Source organism: Pan troglodytes, chromosome 22 (assembly GCF_028858775.2).
Source record: "Pan troglodytes isolate AG18354 chromosome 22, NHGRI_mPanTro3-v2.0_pri, whole genome shotgun sequence".
Classification (NCBI taxonomy): Eukaryota; Metazoa; Chordata; class Mammalia; order Primates; family Hominidae; genus Pan; species Pan troglodytes.
Genome location: NC_072420.2, coordinates 34,546,785 through 34,567,349, shown reverse-complemented (window position 1 = coordinate 34,567,349; position 20,565 = coordinate 34,546,785). Strand labels below are relative to the sequence as shown.

Sequence of the window (20,565 nt, the reverse complement as noted above, 5' to 3'; positions counted from 1 at the left end):
CCTGGAGCTGCCTCTGCAAACTAAAGTTGGAAGAAAATACGACCAGCCTAGGGCCAGCTTCCCGGAGTGATCCTGAGGAACTGCTGACGTTAGGCAGTGAACAGTTCCACATTTTTCCATCTGCAGGGCCAAGAATGCTTCAAAAGACCAATAATCCCCCATGGGATCCCACGTCCGAGGGAAAGCGTGGAGGGGGCAGCCCCACGCCCCAGGAGGGAGCCAGCACCATCAGGAGCCAGCGTCGCCCTAGCCCTGGAAATTCACAACCACAGTAATTCACCCAACAGCAGGCTCTGGGGTGCCCAGGCAACCTACTCTTGCAATGAGAGATTCGGAGTGCGTTTCCAGAAAGCATGAAGGCACAAAAGGGTGATGGTGTTTGTGAGTGGCAATGAGAAGAAAAAAAAAAAGCCAGAAAGAAGCACAGGGCAGCATGCAAGAAGGACACACAGACCCACAGAGGTGCGAGTGCACGAGAGCCGAGGAGGCCAAGCCAGGCTGGGGATTAGAGGAGAGGCTTACTTCAGTAGTTTGATATTACACATAATCAGCTCCTTCCAGTTCACAAAAATCATAGCAACCTCTTTTTCTGTCAGCAGCTCAGACTCCATCAGGGGTTTTTGAAAAATCTACAGATGCAGAAAACGAAGCAGTTCAGAAAGCAGTTAGCTTAAAACTCACACACTCACACACCGATCCGCTGAGAGCAGGGAAAGGGCTCAGGTGTCTGTACCTTGGCTGAGAGGCCCAGAGGTGAACGCCTGCTTTCCTGCAGTTTCTGAAGCAGAGAGCCCCTCCTCTGCCCTGGAAACTGGAGGGGGGTCCCCAGCAGAGCCTGCATTGTTTTACAGGGGAAGGAGGGCAGCTGAAGTCTCCAGGAGACAGGTCTTAACTCCACCAGACAAGCAGGGAGGCCGGTACCAAGTCATGCACGCAGGCTAAGCGGTCTCACCTGCGCACTGGGAGGGGCTGGACCGGTGTGAAAAGCGGGGCCTAAAGGTGCCGGTGGCTGTGGACAGTCCCTTCATCTGCATAGGTAAACCGAGGGCCTTCTGAGAGGAGCAGCCCAGGCGGCAGCTCCTCTAATAAGCCAGTGGCCACCTCGGTGACTGACTCCATCGCTGTGTCCTCAGCCTCCTGGGCTGACCCTGGACAGACCCAGCACTTGCAGGCCCGCTACAAGGGGGTGAGTGCTGCCCTTCTCCTGGGCTCTGGAAAATGAATGAGCCCCTCCAAGCTCTGTGTGGTTGAGCAACTCTCAGTAAATCACAGATCTCAGTGGAACCCCGTGTTCCACTTGCAAGCCCCCGCCTGCAAGGAGGTCATTTTCTCCCACAGGAGGCGCTTCTGAAGGCTCTTTAGGGAAGGGGACAGCCCATCTTCGACATAAACTTGGCTGGGCTGCGGCTGCTCCCTGGGAGCCCTATTCCACAGGAGTCCTTAAGCCGACGTTGAACCCGGCATGTACCAGGGCAACCACATATGGGGGTGCGTTTTGCAGAGTGCAAAAAGGAGCCATATCTAAGGAGTGACACTTGCACCCTGGACATCCTGAACTGCATATTTAATAACAGTCAAACATCTTGAGAAAAGGGCACCTTTTTGAATTTGCATCAATGCTTCCTAAGTATTAATGGTGGTCCTGCGGCCAACAACCCACCCTGTACTCCTCCAACAGCGGCGAGCCCTGCTGCGTCTTTCCTGGATGTTAAGACTATCAGACAAGATGGTTTCACACCCGTTTGGTGTGGTGGTTTCCAGACTACCACAGCACTCTCCAAACTGCAGGTCCATCTCTGCAAATCCCTGTCTCCCAATATGGCATCTTCCCATGGACGTGGACAAAAGGCCTGCTGAGCAGCAGGAGCGCCGGGCTCCGCATCTCCCCATAGTTCTGGATGAGGTGGCCAGGGCCCTTCTGGGAGGACTGACAAGATGAGGAGGCATCACTCAGGTCAGGGGGTTTTGTGGGGGCCTGGGAGGAAACGTTGCCATTCTCAGTGACAGGTTTGTCTCAGGGTAATATATGGCAGGAATGACTCGAGACAGCAGCCAGATGGCCCCCCATTTCCAGATGCCAACACTGCGGGCCAGGAGGGCGGCGTGGCTGGCTCCATGGCACCTCCTGGTTGGTGGCTGAGCTGCTCTGAGTAGAGCGTGGACTCCAGACTCTCAGTTCACATGACTCCATCCATCAACTGCTCAGGGACTCACTTGCCCTTGGCTAAGTGATCTCTGTCCCTCTGTGGGAATGACTCAATGTTGGCCATGGATAAGCAACGAATCGTCTCTGCGGTCACAATCTCCTATAGCATTTGCCATCCAGATGCTCCTCAAACATCAGAAAGTTTCTTGGGCTCAGAATCAGGACATAGACCTCCTTGACGGAACCCTCCCCTCTCCCTCCGTCATCGCCCCCTGCTGTGCCCCCTGCCCCACCAGCTCCCTTACCTCTGTGACCAGCTGCAGGTCATTCACATAGTTCTCCTCGGTGACAATGAGCTCGTGGATGTATCCTTGTCGCTTTCTTTCAGTTGGGGTCAACATATCCAAGAGATGTAAGTCTGAACACCCTGGAAAACACAACCATTTGGGAGAACTTAGCACAGTCTGGGGAAGCCCACACAACTTCACACGGAAGATCCTCGTGGCTGCTGGGCCCTGAGGCCTTGCTCCAGTCCAGTGGGGTCATGGGCTGAAATGTGTCCTCCCCAGTAATATGTGGAAGCCCTACCCCCTGGTACCTGTGAATGTTACCTTATTTGGAAATAGTCTTTTCATATATAATCAAATTAAGATAAAGTCATACTCAGGGTTGGGTCCTGACCCTATATGATCAGTGTCCTTATGAGAAGAAGACAGAGACAGACAGGCAGAACCTGGAGTGATGTGTTTCCAAACCAAGACACACCCCGAGCCCTCAGAGTGAGGCTGGCACCTGCCAACATCTTCCATTTTAGACTTCCAGCCTCCAGGAATGTATGGCAATAAATTCCTATTGTTTTAAGTCCCCCCGTTTGTGGTCGTTTGTTAGGGCACCCTAGAAACTGATACAGGTGGCACACTCCTGCTTCATCAGAAACACGAAAATAATGTGAAAACAAAACACTCAATGACGATTGGCCAAAACTCTGGAGGGCTCACACCATGTCAGGTGGTGAACGGCATTTAATGCTCAAGTATTATACTAGAATTATCCCCATTTCACAGACGAGGACACCGAGGTTTACACAGGTTGACTGGCCCCAGGTCTCTCAGCTTGGAAGTGGTGAAGGCAAGAGCCAAACCCTGAGACTTGGGCTGCAGAGGCTGTGCTCTATCCCCGAGCTCCAGGAGGCCATGGGTTATCCATGTCGAGGTTGGTTTGTGGAGGATGAGGTGGCTGTGCTGAGGCTCTGATGGTCCTGGGGACCAGGCAGATGCAGGGTGCCTCCAGACAGCACTGGGCACACTCTCCTGGACAAGGCTGCTGCCTGGTCCCTGGGGCAGCTGAGCAGCAAGCTTGCCACAGACAGAGTAGTCCCTCCCACTGCAGAGAGCCTGGCACAAGACCATCACGGAGGCCAAGGCTGCCCGAGGGGAAGGGCTACTCCGCTGCCCTGAGATGGTGCCTGCACTGGAAGTGGGGCTCACTCATGACTCTGCCCACTTAGCTTGTTATTTGGGGTTTTGTTTGAACGTTTGAGCCTCCTGCCCCAGACACACTGGAATGAGCAGGAGGGAGGCTTGGTTCTTGGGAGCATCCCATGTGCAGGCCTGGGCCCACCTCTCCTTTTTATCAGAGGTTCTTTATTTAATCACAGAAGCCAGACTTGGAAGACAGACCCAGAAGTGTCCCGAATGTAGGTGGGAGGGTCCGGGCTGAATCCCCTTTACTTGTTCTTCCCATCCCTTCTGTTCCCCTCAAGGGGGCGCAATGGAGCACAGTGCAAAACCCCCTGCTGGGGACCAGTGGTTGTCAAAGCGTGGTGCCCAGGCTGGCAGCATCAGCGTCACCTAGGAGCTCGCTAGAGATGCCCCGGCTGAAGTGACTCTGGAGTTGGGGGCTGGGCATCTGTGATGTAACAAGCTCTCCAGGGGATTGTTTTTTGGCGCACTAATGTTGAAGAAGCCTGCTGTGGCCTAGCAGGGGTTCCTCGAGTTTCCATCTTCTCTCAAGGGAGTTATCTGGGGTCATGACTGATCTAGCCTATATGCTGAAAGCTTCTGCAAATTGTATGATCCCTCTGGGGCAAATGATATCAGAGATTTCTTGGCAAATGCTTTGCTGCTTTAGAGGTTAACTCTCGGGTTGTGGTGCTTCCAGCCCTTGGTTTTGTCCATTCTCTGGGCCAATTGTCCTTTCTGGATGCTGTAGCTTCTCTTGCTGGGACAGGAACAACCCAAGACCAGCAGGAGAATGCTGGGAAAGCAGCAGAAATGAGTCATCATTATATCAACACCCTCGACCTCACTCAGAGTCCCCTGCCCTGAGGTCAAGCAGAATTCCCCAGGGCTGCAAGGTGAGCTCACACCTTTGCACAAGTCTGCAGATGTGTCTGAGCTTGAGCCCTCTGCTCAGCCACGGGTTTGGCCCAACTGTTCTTCCTGCCTCAGGGCATAGATTGTCTTTTATTAAAACAGCTGCACCAACAATGAACTCTCAGGAAGGAGGCAGGCCACGGGGCTCACTCATTCAGTTCAGCCAAGCTGCTGTGTGAGCTTGGGTTTGCGGCAAGCTGAGTGATGTCTCCGAGTTCTTTGACTTTTATTGGGAAGGTCACCCAAGAAACACTCGAGTTTGGGGGAAACATATCTTGTTCCTGCCCTCTTTTTACCCCACTCTCCTGTGAGTGAGTGAAAGAGCCCGGGCCTCAGGCCATTTCTTGTTGAAGGGCTGAATGCAGCCCCTGCATTAGGCAACTTGGATGCCCTCTCACGGAAGCAGAGTCCCTGGAGTGTTCAGGATGGTCCGTCCCTTCTGCAGGGAGATTAGAATATTGACACAGAGTGGTAGCTCTAAAAGTCACCGCACAAACACGGTGCGGTGAGGTTTGCAGCTACAGAAACATCAGGCCAGTAGTGGCCACTGGCTGGGCCAGTTTTCTGAATGTCCCCTTAAGGATGCCCCACAGTTGCCTTGAAGAATCTGAGGGATGTTATGGGTTCTTGCTGCAGCGAATACATGTGTACAATGCACACATTTAGGGCACACTTTCATCGGGTTCACAGGCCCTTTTGAAGACTGTTCATAGATCTTATTCATTCATTGGGCAAATATTTACTGATGTCCTACTATGAGGCTAGGACTAACCACTCTGGGTGCTGGGGATTCAGGACAGAAGAGGAGAGACTCCTGCCCTCCAGGGCATAGCTAAGAACCTGGGGGTCTGGTGGTCCTCAACAGGGGGTGGTACTGCCCCACCCTCCGCTGAAGGTGGTACTGCTCCCCACCATGTTGAGGTCAGTACTGTCCCCACTCCCCAAAGGCTGAGGTTTGCACTGCATCCCACTCCAGTCCCAGGGCTGAGAGTGTGTTCTTGGTTGTCATAGTGGAATCTGGCAGGCTGGCCAGGGCTGCTAAGTGACCCAGAACATGCAGGACACAGAACTGCCCACCCCAAATGCCAATAGAGGAGCACCCTGTTGAGAAACACTAGCGTTACTTGAAACTGACAACCCGACCAGAGTTCCAGTCTGCAGCATGGAGGTGCGAGGGACCAGCAGACACGCGTAGAATGATGAGGAATCGGAAAGAAGGACCTATGGGGAAAAGCCCTGGCTTGCTTTGGATTTCAGAAGCTCTTCTGAGTCTTCAAGTTTTACACGGTGCAGGTTGTGAAGAAGCTCAGAGCCAGAGCAACAGCAGAAGGTTCAGGGTAAATTTGGGCCATTTGTCCAAGAATCCCAGGAGCCTGGGGCCAGTTGGGGACAAGCTGGAGGGCTGCTGCGTGGCCTCCTGCTCCAGGTAGTGTTGGCCTCTGGTCCAAACACTTTGCAAGGCCCAAGTCAGAGCTGATGGAGCTTGGAGGTCAGGGGAAGCGCTGGGCAAGTCTGGGCTGCTTGCCCCCACCAAATTCCACCTCTCGCAGGTCCACCTACCACCCTGCCTGGAGACAGGGGGATGGCCCCAATGGCCACTGCAGAACACAATGAAAAGCAAAGGTTTTGTGGGGAGAGTCTTCTTTACATTATGTGCCAATGATGTTGGCTTGGAATCATCTTTTTAGCCATCAAATTGACCCATGGGAGGCTGCTTTAAAACTTGCTGGTGAATGCCAGACCAAGAGAACCATTAAAGATTTGAAATAGGCACTTTGAACTCAAAAATATTCTTCCTTTGAAAATTTAATATTTAGAAAAACAAGTGAGTTTAAAAACTCCATTATTCAAAGTAGGGTAAATGGAAAAGACATTTCAAATAAAAGCGTTTTCTTTAGGGGTGGAGGGACGTGGCCTTTTCCTCCTTTGGGTCCTAGGATAAACATGGTTTCTGGCCCCCTTTCCCAGGGAAAAACGAGAGGAGAAAACACATCAAATGGTTTTCCATGAACATCTTGGTGTGACAGAAGGATTCTCAAAACTAACTGAAATCCACACACAGCTGAAATAATATTGCAAATGACTCCAGGCGGTTACAAATGATCCCCTATTACAGCCCACATAAAATTCCTAATCTGTGTGCCGTCCCTTAGATGTTGCCTAGTTAGACACATTTACGAAATGGAGAGAGATGTGATGGCCTTCTGGAAGGATTTTTTGAGTCTAGGCCCTGGAGAAAATCACGGGGAAAAAAAACCTTACCAATAAAAGGTCATCTTGCTTCCCTCAACTGATATTTGTATGAACAGCATCATTTCAAGAACTTGTTTTATTACAAAAGTAATACATAAACACATGCTGATTATTAAAATTTCAAGGGCTACAGAGCATTCAGGGTAAAAAGTGCACCTCACCCATCTCCACACCTCCAATTATTCTACCTTTCCCAATGAGAAGCAGAATTTTGAAAACGAAGCCAGCCCCCACAGCAAGTTGCCCATTGAGCAAAGCAAATAAACAGACCTTGTTCCTGTATGAAAGGGGCCAAAATATACAATAAGGTGGTCCATAAATATTTAAGTTCCTCTGAAGTCCAAGAGACGCAGAAATAAGCAAGATACTGTCCTTGTCCTCAGGGAAACTCACAATCTTGGGAGAGACACAACAGGAAAATTAAATTAAAAATATTAATAGCAAGCAGCTGGGCTTGGTGGCTTATGCCTGTAATCCCAGTACTTTGGAAGGCAGAGGTGGGTGGATTGCTTGAGCCCAGGAGTTCATGACCAGCCTGGGCAACATAGTGAGAGACACCCATATCTACAAAAAATTTAAAAATTATCCATGCATGGTGGTACATGCCTGTAATCCCAGCTACTTGGGAGGCTGAGGCAGGAGGATTACCTGAGCCCAGGAAATAGAGGCTGCAGTGAGCTATGATCGCACCACTGCACTCCAGCCTGGGCAACAGAGCGAGCACCTGTCTCAGAAAAAAAAAAAAAAAGGAAAGAAAAGAAAAAAAACGAGAAAAAAAAAAAAAGAAATTAAAATAGCAAGCATTAAAAAAAGAGCCCAGGCCGGGCGCAGTGGCTCACACCTGTAATCCCAGCACTTTGGGAGGCTGAGGCAGGTGGATCACTTGAGGTCAGGAGTTCAAGACCAGCCTGGCCAACATGGTGAAACCTCATCTCTACTAAAAATACAAAAATTAGCTGGGCATGGTGACAGGCACCTGTAATCCCAGCTACTCGGGAGGCTGAGGCAGGAGAATCGCTTGAACCCAGGAGGTGGAGGTTGCAGTGAGCTGAGGTCGCACCACTGCACTCCAGCCTGGGTGACAGAGCGAGACTCTGTCTCAAAAAAAAAAAAGAAAAAAAAGAAAAGAAAAAAGAGCCCGTGTGCTGTGCTGATGGTGGAGACAGTAGGACCTCAGAAGGGAGCAACTCCTCGTGCTAAGGGGAGGCTTCCTCGAGGGGCCCTCCTGAGGCTGGGTCTCCATATGGCTGGGGAGGTCAAGACCATACACTGGGGGCTATGGGCACCAGCAAGAGCAAGCCTTCACCCAGGTGCCAGGTCGACGAGGAGACACTGCAAGAGATAAGGTGGAAAGATGGGAAGGGCCAGATGACAGGGTGACGGGGATTGTGATGCCAGAACAAGAGTTCAGAAACAACATGTGGAAGGACCAGGAGAGAGAGCAATAAGCAAGCCCGGGCGATGGCTTTCATCTTTAAGGGAAAGGATCTACCTTTCCCTTTTGTCTCTGGGGACATTCAGCCCAAATCCTCTGGCTCAATGGCCCCGGATCAGCAGGGTCTTTGCTACTTGGGCTCCTGGAGGTCCCATCTATACTGCAGGCTTCTCCCCATGGACCAAGTCTCTCCTGCCAGGTGAGCCCATGCACCCCAGGGCTGCACTGGCTTCTCCCGGGCAAATTAATCTAACTGCACTCCCTTCAACACCCTGGGCCTCTCCTGGTAGGTGTGGGGTGGCCTGTCGTGTAGGAAAAGCAGATGAAGCCACATGGATATGACGTGAAGAAAGTTCTCTGGCCAAACACTATGTCCCTTTACCCTGCAGCTGATGTCTGAAACCCCAGCGTTCTCCAAGCCATGAAGTTGTGTACTCCTGCTGTGAAGCAGCATCCACGCTCGGCCCCGGGGTTCAGTGAGAAGGAGGCAGTCCTGGTCCTTGTCCTTTGGGAGCCTGCTGGTTGCTAGACCTGGGAGTCCCAGGCCAACTTGGATCCTTGCTGAGTTGCAGGCACTTTGCACAGGGCATCACTCCAAGCGGTTATCAGTCCTTGAGACCTCGGAGTTGCAAATCCTCAAGATGCAATTTTTAATGGGGTCTGGAGAAGCCGGTGGGCACAGAGGTGAGAGGGGAAGGAATGCCCCCAAAGGCACCAGAGACCCTCGTGGGTCCAGCAGAGCTCAGGTATCCCACCCAGCCTGTCCTGGTGACACATCTTGCCCCATGTAGCTGGGTCCTCGGGAGGCTTCCATTCAGATGTAACCCAGATGCTTAGAAGTGCCAATGTAACTCCAAATAAGCTTTGTTTTCTCCCAAGGAGGGGAATCCAGTCCACAGGGGTTGCCAGGCAGTTTAATGACTGCTGAGAAGTGGTGAAGATCAAATTCTTCTCAGGGATAAATCATCTCTTAATTTTCCATAAATATGCACATTTCGGAGAGTGAAAGGGTGTATCATTCATAGCTTCATAATGGGCACTGGAATTCCTGGCACAGCTTTACATCCTCTGTGGTAGGTATACTTCAGCTCATTCCAGGCCCCTTCTATGTCCCACCCCTGACTTCCTGCTCTCAGTGTGCCCTCTCCTGTAGTATGAGTAGCTCCTGTTAATAAGTTTTTTGGGTACAAAGGCAGACTGGCATCATGTTATAATGAAAGTACAAATGCATTTTTATTGGAATATGAAGGAGGAGCCTGTTGGTTTTTGTTTTAAGTTTTGTGGGTACATTGTAGGTGTATATATTTATGGCGCACCTGAGCTATTTTGGTACAGGAATGCAATGTGTAATAATCACATCATAAGAATGGGGTATCCGTCCCCTCAAGCATTTATCCTTTGTGTTACAAACAATCCAATTACACTGTTTTAGTTATTTTTAAATGTACAATTAAATTACTATTGTAGTTGCTCTGTTGTGGTATCAAATACTAGGTCTTTTTTTTTTTTTTTTTTTTTTTTGGAGACAGAGTCTTGCTCTGTTGCCCAGGCTAGAGTGCAATGGTGTGATCTTGGCTCACTGCAGTTTCCACCTCCCAGGATCAAGCAATTCTCGTGCCTCAGCCTCCCGAGTAGCTGGGATTACAGGCATGCACCACCACGCCCAGCTAATATTTGTATTTTTAATAGAGACGGGGTTTCACCATGTTGGCCGGGCTGGTCTCTAACTCCTGACTTCAGGTGATCCGCCCGCCTCAGCCTCCCAAAGTGTTGGGATTACAGGCATGAGCCACTGTGCCCAGCCAAATACTAGGGTTTTTTTGTTGTTGTTGTTCTTGTTTTTGTTATTTAGACAGAGTCTTGCTCTGTTGCCCAGGCTGGAGTGCAGTGGTGCAATCTCAGCTCACTGCAACCTCCGCCTCCTGAGTTCAAGTGATTCTCCTGCCTCAGCCTCCCGAGTAGCTGGAACTACAAGCACATGCCACCACGCCCAGCTAATATTTGTATTTTTAATAGAGACGGGGTTTCACCATGTTGGCCGGGCTGGTCTCTAACTCCTGACTTCAGGTGATCCGCCCGCCTCGGCCTCCCAAAGTGCTGGGATTACAGGCGTGAGCCACCACACCCGGCCAAATACTAGGTCTAATTCAAGGGGGCCTGTTGTTTTGATGAGAAGGATTTGAAAATATTTAGCAGGGGAGGAGGAGTTTGAGCTGGGCTTCAGCAGGCTAGTATCGGTGTGAGGGGGCCGGCAGTGGTGAGGGATTCAAATGGAGGGAGGAAGAATGGGAGTAAATAGAAGTTGGAGTCAGGGGCGTGGAGCCCTGGGGGCAGGTGCAGAGGAGGGAAGCAGTCTCTGCGTGATGGCGAGTCATGGGCGTTCACGTGGAACGCCACTCGGAGCTCACAATGACGGGTGCTGCACATGTGCAAACTCACTGAATCCTCACCAGGAATCCTATGCGGTAGCTATACTGTTGTTATCCCCCACTGAACAGACAGGGAAACTGAGGCACAGGGAGGGTAAATCAGTTGATAAATGGCAGAGGGAGTCTGACCCTAGAGCTCATGCTCTTCCCCGGAGGCCTCTTCCTCCTCGCTGGTGCGCTAATCTGCTCAGGCGGCCATAACAAAGGCCACAGACCCAGCCGCTTAAACAACATATACTTCCTCATGGTTCTAAAGATACAAAGTCCAAGATCAAGGTGACAACAGGGCTGGTTCCTCCTGAGGCCTCTCTCCTCGGCAGGGTCTTTCCTCTGTGCATGCACATCTCCAGCGTCTGTGTGTCCACATTTCCCCCTCTTATTAAGAGCACCCATCAGATGGAATTATGGCTCACCCTAACAGCCTCGTGTTCACTTCATCACCTCTTTAAAGAATTTGTCTCCAAACGAAGTCATATTCTGATGTCCTGGGCTTCAACGTGTGAATCTGAGGGACACAGTTCAGCCCTAACAGGTGAGGAAGTCCAGTCGAGGAGGCGCTGGCTGCGGAGCTGGGAAGGTCTTGGCTGGGTTTCAGGGGATCAGTGCGGCAGCTGTGTGTGGCATGGACGGGGCTGTGGCCCTGGAGTTTGGCCACACACTGGGGTCACACAAGGAGTTTTTAAAAATCCCAGTGCCCCTGCTGTACCCCAGACCAACTAAACCGGACTGGCTGGAGTGGGGTCCAGGCATCTGTTATCGGCAAAGCTCCCGTGTGGTTCCCACGTACAGCCAAGAGATCAGAGGAAAGATGGCCTGGAAATCAAGATACCTGGCGCGAAAAGGGGGTGGGATTTGGAAACTGATCCGTCCAGGCCCAGGGATCATGAGAGCTGCCACAACTGCTGAGCTGAATCCAGCCCATGGCAGGTCACTCAAGCCATTGTCCAAGAGGCTCAATGGCTGTAACCACAGAACGCCATCTCTCTGAGCCCACAGACCATCTGACACTCCACTCTTCGGGCCCCCTGAAGCTGCACCTCAGGCCACGCTGCCACCACTGACCCCCAGGCCTGGGCTATGGCTTCAAAGGCTACTCTCTCTGCTCAACGCCCTCATCTTATGAATGGAACAGCAGATCCCAGCGATGTACGGTGACCTTCCCTATCAAGAATAAAACCTATGCTGGTGATATGTCAGGAAATGGAATCAGGAGGAAACCACCAGCTTTTCAAAGGGCAGGCCTGAGGGTGGTCCTTACGCTTTTCTCTCTCAGCAGATGCCTGCAAGATCAGGCTGAGAGGTTGTGCTTGTCCTTGGAGTGCAGGGCTGGTGGGGACTGGCGGGGGATGGCAGTGGCCAGTCTAGGCCAAGGCAGCCAGGCCTTCTCTGAAAATGACCCTTGGCTGACCGGTTCCTGGACAGCCCCAGCCCACAGGAAGCTCTGGAGGCCAGACCAGCTCTGAGCTGTCCAGAGGGGCAGGTGGACTTCTCATCTCAATGGAACTTTCTTCAGAAGGGTCTAAGCACCCATAGCCTGCTCCCTGGGGTCGGTCTCTCCTAACTTAACAAACTGATCCCATAGGAACCCAAGAGGCAACCTGAGCCGTGACATTTCCTGCTCATTCACAGCGGCTGCATAGATCCGCAGGGGCCCCTACTTTTGTGGGGCTTCCATTTTGGTAGGGGAGACAGAAAACCAAATACATACATAGACAGTACTGAAGGTGGTTATAAGAACGATGAAGAACAATCCTTATGCTTCATAAGCTCACTTCCTGTTTTGGGGTCTTTTCATGAGAATTTATTTTGTAAACGATGGTGCCTCGTTTACCATTTCCTTTCCTCCTGGGGAGGGAAACTCAAGCACAGGTTTTGTGTTGGGTTCCAGGCTACACGCAGCGTGGAGAATGAACACTGTGACATGTCCTGCCCCTCACAGCCTAGCTGGGGAGGAAGGACCAAGCCTGTGGAACAACAGGCAGGTAGAAGGGCAGCCCAGGACTGTCTGCCACAGCACTTCCTGAGCAACTGGCAAGCGTGAGGCGCCACGGGGATATGCACGTGTGGGAGGTAGGCCCTGCCCTCTGGTTTGTAATCAGCAGGGAGGCAGGGTGCCCTGCAATAAGACAACTACACAAGGCAAGGTACCATCGCTGTTCATTAGTGTTGTTACCATGGAGGTCTTAATGGGGATGTAACAAACCACAAGATTTGGGCCCTGCCTCCACGGAGCTCACAGTCTAACTGGGGAGGTAAGAGTATCTATGTATTTCTGTATCAGCCTTTCTATCTAGTCATCTTTCTGTGTGATAAGGAATTCAGAAAAGAGCTGAGTTGTTACAAGTTAATGGAGCAGGAGAGGTGGCAGCGAAATCAGGAGAGGTGAAGGCAGGTGGGCAGGAAAGGCAGGGGAGGTGGGGCAAAGGCATTTGCAGCTGGGGCGTACCAGTGGCTTAAATGAGACTCAAGAATTCTGGGGTGGTGGTGGAGGCTGACATGATGGAGGGAAGGTTCTGGGTTGGGTGAGACTGGACAGCAGAGTGAGGCTAGATGATGAAGGAAGTCCCTGGACCCAAGCACCACTTCCCTATTGGACATGTGGGCACACAAGATCCCCGGGAGGTAGACAAGGGGGGTTGAGTCATGCAGTCTCTAAGGCTGGGGGAGGCTCCTTGCCCACACTGCCTGCCTGCACCCCCATCCCTTCCTGCTAACGTGGGCCCACGATGCCATAGTGGGCACCAGATGTGGGTTCTGGCTCTCTCTGAGGAGGGACTCCCATGATGAAGATGGACCTTTCCATAAAGTGGTTTGGGGGGTCAAAGGGGATGTTTTCAACAGGGCCATTTGGAAAGCCATGGGGGCAACAAAAGCCTGGACCTTCGTGACGGGTCATCACGGTGACTCAAAGGTGGCAGAAGAAAGAACACTGAGCAGGCTCCTATAGAGCAGCTCCGTAACCAGTCAGCCCAGTTTCCCCTCTGCAAGCACAGAAGAATGCATGGGTTAGGGAAGGCTTCCTCGAGGAGGTGACGACTGAGCCGTGCTAAAATTCAGCACAAATAGGAATAAATGAGGAGAGGGAAGGTGAGAGGGCTGGAGAAGGGGGCAGATCAGGCAGGGTTTGCAGACCAAGTAGATTCGGGTCTTTTATCTCGGAGGACCGGGAATCCCCTGGATGATTTTAAGCATAAGAAGTGATGTTTTTAGAATAGCTCTCTGCCTGCAGCATGGGGGAAGCTGGAAGGAGAGAGTGGGTGCAGAGAGACCAGGTCGAAGACTCAGTCATCCTTCTGCGAGGGGCAGGAGCAGCTCCTTTAGCCCTGGCCTTTGCACTTGCTGTCCCTTGGGCCGAGAAAGCTCCTCCCCCTTGATCTTTGGACGTGCCTCCCCCGCAGCCAGGTCTCCACCCCCTCTTCAGAGAGCTTTCTCGGGCCATCCTCTCGGCTGGATCCCTGGCCCCCAGTCATGCTCTGTGCCACCCCATCCTTCACTAGCTGGAACCCCCACTCATTTCTCTGCTGCTTGTCACCTGCTCCTGAAAGTGCTAGGCATCTCCTCTGCTTGTGTTCTGCTGAGCACGGCCCTATGACCAGGTCGGTTCCATGTACCTCAGCCATGACTCTCAGTGGGCAGCGGGAGAGGTAAACAGAGTAGACTGGGTCCCTCCTGGGCTCATGGGCCACACAGCAGGAGGCGGGGAGAGGAGAAGACAGGATGCAGGATGGAAGGGGAGGCGGACAGGACGGGCAGATGGGCTTCTGCCCCTAGAGAATGGGATGGAGGGAGGAATCCCACTGGATACCAAGTCAGTGGAGGGCTGTTACTGAGGATTCGGCCGTGTGGGGTCTTGTCACGGGGCCTCAGGACTCCAAGGTAACGCTCCAGAGAGGAAAGAGGCATCCCTGGCCTGGTCCCCTCTGCTGGGGCGGACTGCAGGCTCGCTCTCCTGGGGGCCTAACAAACAGAGTGGAACTGCAGGTCTGGATATTGAGAGGCATCTTGGGGGTGCACATAGTGGGCAGGGAGGGAATTAAGCATGCCTGGGGCAGCTGCTCTGGAGACAGCGCTTTGGGGCAGCATCCCCCAGCAGCCCACGCCCCTTATCTAAGCTGGATGATTGCTTAAAAAATCCAGCAGCCGGCATGTCTAGGGGGCTGAACGTTCCATTCTTTGCTGGCAAGAGAACACAAGGCCACAGAATGCCGTGATGAGAAATAAAGGACCCAGTGACTCAATGCATTTGTGACAGGTTTATTGTGGAGCGCTGCATGGGCCTGCCAACACAGTCCAGACGTGACATTTAAAAGCCCTGCACATTCCATTTTCCCTGGTGGCCTCCCCACCGTCGACCGTGTGAAACACAGGCAGCTTGTCCACATCAACCAAGAGTCTGCTGAGTAGGCTCTGGTCTTTGGTCCAGAGGTCTCTGCACATTGCAGGAGTGCAGCGAAGGCGTTTAAAAAGCTGCTTGCTTCCACCGGTGGGCCTCCTGCTATCAGGAAGGGGGCCAGGGTTCGTGCACCGATTGGTGGGGCAAATCTTGCAATAAGACAGCTCAAAGTTTTTAGGGAAGCTGTCCAATCTTTTCTCTCTGAAATTCCTAATCTATAAAAGCATACTTTCTAAAAGGTCTTAAAAATGCACACAACCTACCTGCTGTTTTGGTTTAATGAAAGAAGCCACTTGATTGGATTCCATGATGCTCACTGACCAGGCACAAATGCCTTTTCTCTCCAATAAAAACAACAGCAACAAAGCTATTATTCTCTGCTTATTTTCTGCTAGATGTCATCATTATCTCTCCATATGTAAATGAGGAAACTGAAGCACAAAGAGGTTACATAACTTGCCCAAGATCACACCACTAGTAAGTAGCAGAGCTGGGATTTGAACCCGTGCTCTGAGCCACCATCCTGGATTGCTCCTTAGCCTCTATAAGGTCCCCAGATGCAGTTATGTGGATGCCCCGTCTGAATCACTATCTTCCTATAGGCAGGTGGTCTACAGGGAAATAGAATGTTCCAAAATGATGAGAGAAATGGAGTAAAATATTAGGCTGAACTTGCAGAGAAGCCGTGTTGTTATATACAGCACCATGTTTTTCTGGAGGCCAGGAATGAAAATTGAGAAGCTACAGCAGCACATGTTCTTACATTTGGCTCAGACTGAGGGTGTCTTAAGTAAGCCTGAGCGTCTGGCAAACTCGCCCAGTGGAGGAGAGGACAAAGGGCTGGGGCGGGTCAGCATGAAGCTTGTGCGTTGAAAATGTGTTGGAATCCTTACCAATGGCTCCAAACTCCCATGGCAACCCCACCAGTGAGGGAATCACATGAGGGAAGAGGGGCCCCTTCCCGATCTTTCCAAAGATGCAGCCACCAGTTCTGTGGAGGCAGGAGCCCTGGGGCTGTGGACACACATGTCCATATATCTGTGCATCAAATGGTACACCTAGAACGAGGACTTGTCAGAGTTCGAAAAGCTGACTTGAGAACATCACTGTGTTTCCCGAGACCCTCAGTGCCCTCAGCTGTATAGGTGCAGGCCTTATGCTCAATGTTCTCTAAGATCTCGACTTCACTGAATAATCCGCAGAGAACATCCTGCGCTCCACCGCAGCCCAGGCCTTTCCTCACTTTCTGGGTGGGGCCTGGGAAGCAACGCAGTGGATCAGCGTGCATGAGTGTGTGGGGACAGGTATCAGAAGGGGACAGGACAGCATAGGAAATGGGAGGGGAAAGCAGGGGCGTCAGGGGTTTCATCCTCTCACTGAGGGAAACAGCGTCCTTGATGAAAACTGGCAGATCAAAAGTGTTCTCCCCTCTCCTGGGTCAGAGTTCAGAGAAACTGCATCAAGAGAAGGAACTGTTCAGCTTTTAAAGACATGATAGTCTGAGTCAAAATAAGGAACATCTCTTTTGAGGCTTGCAACATCACTCAGAAGCGACGTGCCAAGCAGATGTGGAAATAGCAGCTACCAGCCTCTGCCAGAATCTTCTATACAGCGGTATTTATCTGCCTTCTGGCTGTACCCTGAACTCACCGTTTGACCTACTGTCACCAAGCTACAGATGTAGGCAGTTAAGTCACCTGAAAGTTGCTGCTCACTGCCTGTCACACACACACACACACACACACACACACACACACACACACACACACACAGTTGACATCATAAAACAACAGCATGGTAGCTGGTAGCTTCTAAGAGGTGGTATGCCCAACATTAAGCTGCACGGACACTATATATATCTTATAGCTGATGCCCATTTTTTATAAACAAAACATTTTTGAGAATCAGGTCATACAACTTAAAAATGCCTGGGGAGCTTTTAATTTAAAGAATAGATTCTTTCTGAGAGGCTATGGAACCCTCTGAAATGGAATAGCTAACTAGACATCAGGAGACACGCTGGAAGCCTGGTTTTTCCTATGTGGGGTTTTCTTAAAGAAGTGCCCAAGAGTGGCCGGGCACGGTGGCTCACGCCTGTAATCCCAGCACTTTGGGAGGCCGAGGCAGGCTGATCACAAGGTCAGGAGATCGAGACCATCCTGGCTAACATAGTGAAACCCCATCTCTAGTACAAAAAAATTAGCGAGGCATGGTGGCGGGCACCTGTAGTCCCAGCTACTGGGGAGGCTGAGGCGGAGCTTGCAGTGAGCCGAGATTGCACCACTGCACTCCAACCTGGGTGAACCGTCTCAAAAAAAAAAAAAAAAGTGCCCAAGAGAACTCTGGCTGAAGCGAAACATTCACATTAAGGCTACTGTGATCTTGGACTTCACTACGTCTCCCTATCCTACCAGACCCCGAATACCAGACATTTCAAAGAAGGAGCTATTTTTCCTTGCATTTTTGGGACCATTGGCATCCAATGTCATTTCCATAAAAATTCTCTTGGGTATTTTTGGAACTAAAGAGAATGAACAGGATTAATGAAGCAGGACTGCGATTTGCTGTGCCCGTTGCTCAATGTTACCTGGGTGGGGTGTTGCCCCCGCCCTGTGCTGGAGTGGAGACTTGGCTCAGACAACGGTCCCTGGTCCTCAGCCTCCTTCTTAGACCGAATGAGCAAGAGAGTCCAGGAGCAGCCCCTTCCAAGGCCACTGTTGCTTTTGGGAAGCTCACATCTAAAGGAAAAGGAAACTGGAGAGACAGCATGGTCTCCTCTCTGAGGGTGATGTGGTCTGTGTCAAAAGCTGAGACTGGTGTTTTCTATAGTCACTGGTTGATTTCATTCACTCATTCAATAGGCATTTTTTTTAACCTAACCTACCATGTGCCAGGTGATGATATATTGTACTAGGTTGAATTATAGATTGCTGTTTTTATAGGTAAGAATTGACAATTTCATATGGTTAAACCTAATATTTAGAGGGTTTTCCTAAGCTAGTGTTACTATTTCTTCTGATGGCATCGCTGAAAGCATAGATAACCCAGTCGTTACTATTTGCGGCCTGGGTCTGCCCAGATTCCTTTCCAGAAACAGGGCAGATACCAGTTTCTACCATGCATGTAATGGTTAGATATTTTGTGACTTAACATAGGGCCGAGTTACTGCTTTAGATCGGCTTCTCCCAGACACCCTTTTATGCAGAGGCAGTTTGAGGCCTGGGCCACTTGGGGAACTCAACCACCATGGCTGCCCAACTCTGCAGGCCCTGCTCTGCAGTGTGGAGGCAGCCGGCCAGAGGAGAGTGATTTGTAAGTGCACAATGAAGACAATCTCATTTGGACTCATCTTGTCTAATGCTACTGGAGCAAAACTGTACCCAAAGTTCACTTGCAAATATATTTACACAGACCAATATGAAATTAAATGATTTAATAATCAGTTTAAAAAACAAAACAAAACAGACTGGGCACAGTGGCTCACGCCTGTAATCTCAGCACTTTGGGAGGCCGAGGTGGGTGGATCACCTGAAGTCAGGAGTTCAAGACCAGCCTGGCCAACATGGTGAAACCCCATCTCTACTAAAAATACAAAAAGTAAGCCAGGCACAGTGGCTCACACCTGTAATCCCAGTGCTTTGGGAGGCTGAGGCAGGTGGATCACTTGAGGTCAGGAGTTGGAGACCAGCCTGGCCAACATGGTGAAACCCTGTCTCTACCAAAAATACAAAATGCAGCCAGACGTGGTGGTGCATGCCTGTAATCCCAGCTACTCAGGAGGCTGAGGCAGGAGAATCGCCTGTATCCGGGAGGTGGAGGTTGCAGTGAGCCGAGATCACGACACTGCACTCCAGCCTGGGTGACAGAGTAAGACAGTCTCAAAAAAAAATTAAAAAACAAAAAACAAATAGCTAAAGAACAAACAAACTAAAACCTGACACCTTTAAACTCTGAGGCCATAGGAGATACCTAGTATCCCTTCACTAATTTATTAGAAGAAAGATGCTTTCTTTCCCTTGTACTCAATTTTCTGTTAACCAGATCCTCTTGTGAATATGACTGAAGTAGTTTAATCTAGTACCAAAGTGCAGAGTATGGGGGATAATAAACAAGAATAAGATTTTGAAATATAAAACCAAGGTTCTGAGATACTTTTGATGCTGCAGATACACGACATGAGCTTAGGTGATTAAATTTATTCAACAGGAGTTACCAGGGCAGCCTTTCTGGTGGTGAATAACCAGGTGAACATTAACCACAGTGGCCAGTGGGGTGAGACCTGTGCTTCTCAACCTCAGCTCTGGTGACATCTGGGGCTAGATCATTCTTTGTTGCGGGGGACTGTCCTGTGCACTGCAAGATGAGGAGCAGCATCCCTGACTCTAACCATGAGACACCAGCAGCACTCCCGCTGGCTGAGAATCATGGGGTCCAACGGATACAACCAAATGCAAACTCAATGATTTGTAGGGGAAAGCACAGCTTCCTGGGGAACAACCCATGTCAACTTCACAAAGCTGGAGGCAAGCCTGGGGAAATGGCCTACAGTGAGGGCGTGGGGCATCTGGAGTGAATTAGGTAGAGTGTTATGGAGTAGTACCCACCTTGACAACTGCATCCCTTCCAGCCAAACTCAAGACTGGAGAAGCAACACTGGCTTACACAGCTGAAGGGATCCTGGGGAAGAGATGGGACTTGCAGACTCAACCACTGCTCCACATGGGGGTGGCCTGGGGGACAATGAGAAGGATCTCCCCACCCACCTCTGGGCCGTTGCTTGTCCTGACAGCTCCATCTACAATAGCCACACCTCTTCCCCCACTCCATCTGGCTCCTCCTTACTCTTCAGGTCTCAGCTCAAATGGCACTCCCCACCCCACCCCCTGAAGGTTCTCTGATCCTTGCCCTGCAGCCACCCTCCCCTGGCCCTGCCAGTCTGCTCAGTGGTGCCTCATATCCAAACTTCTAGTGCAGAACTTGTCACCTTGTCACACACATACTGTGCATATTTATATGGATTGCAGGAGTTTGGTTTTCTGTTTGTTCCTTCCATTAAAATATGAACTCCATGAAGACAGGGACTCTGTTTCCACGGAGTACCACACTCCTCCCAGAAGCCAACGGGGCACCCAACTCATGGTAGACATCCCCCCCCACCAAATATCTGCTGAATTGAGGAAGGAAACCACTTTTCCACTGAATGGCAGGAGAGGTCCAATAAGTGAAGCTCATGAGGATGGAATCAAGCATGTGGTCATTGTAGCAAACAGTGGCATCAATGTGGACGCTGGTTTATTTCTGCAAAGTGTGCCAGGCAGAAGCCGATCCCAGACAACGTGGGGCATGTGCAAGTTTCTGTCTTTACCCACATATTTTTGGGGGTGTTCACCAGTACCTTATTACGATACATCTTTTGGACAAATGGTTTGTACCCTGAGCCAAATCACACACCCTCAATGTGTCGACAACTTATATCAAAAGCCCGGTGAGACTGAACTGCTAAACTGGGTGGTAGAGTTCTATGTTTTGAAACT

General features: G+C 50.8%; 1 protein-coding gene across 5 annotated transcripts in view; it reads right to left on the bottom strand.

Moving 5' to 3' along the window:
- The window catches only part of ITSN1 (intersectin 1), a 257,189-nt gene that overhangs the window by 40,876 nt on the left and 195,748 nt on the right, over nt 1-20,565 (bottom strand). For 4 of the 5 annotated variants that reach the window (XM_016947143.4, XM_016947144.4, XM_016947145.4 and 1 more), the window contains 2 exons: nt 2,452-2,573; nt 523-629 (listed from right to left, as the gene is read on the bottom strand). In XM_016947143.4, the coding sequence (XP_016802632.1) occupies nt 523-629; nt 2,452-2,573 (229 nt within the window). The remainder of the gene's footprint in view (nt 1-522; nt 630-2,451; nt 2,574-20,565) is intronic. The other variant, XR_001715152.4, reaches the window with a different exon arrangement.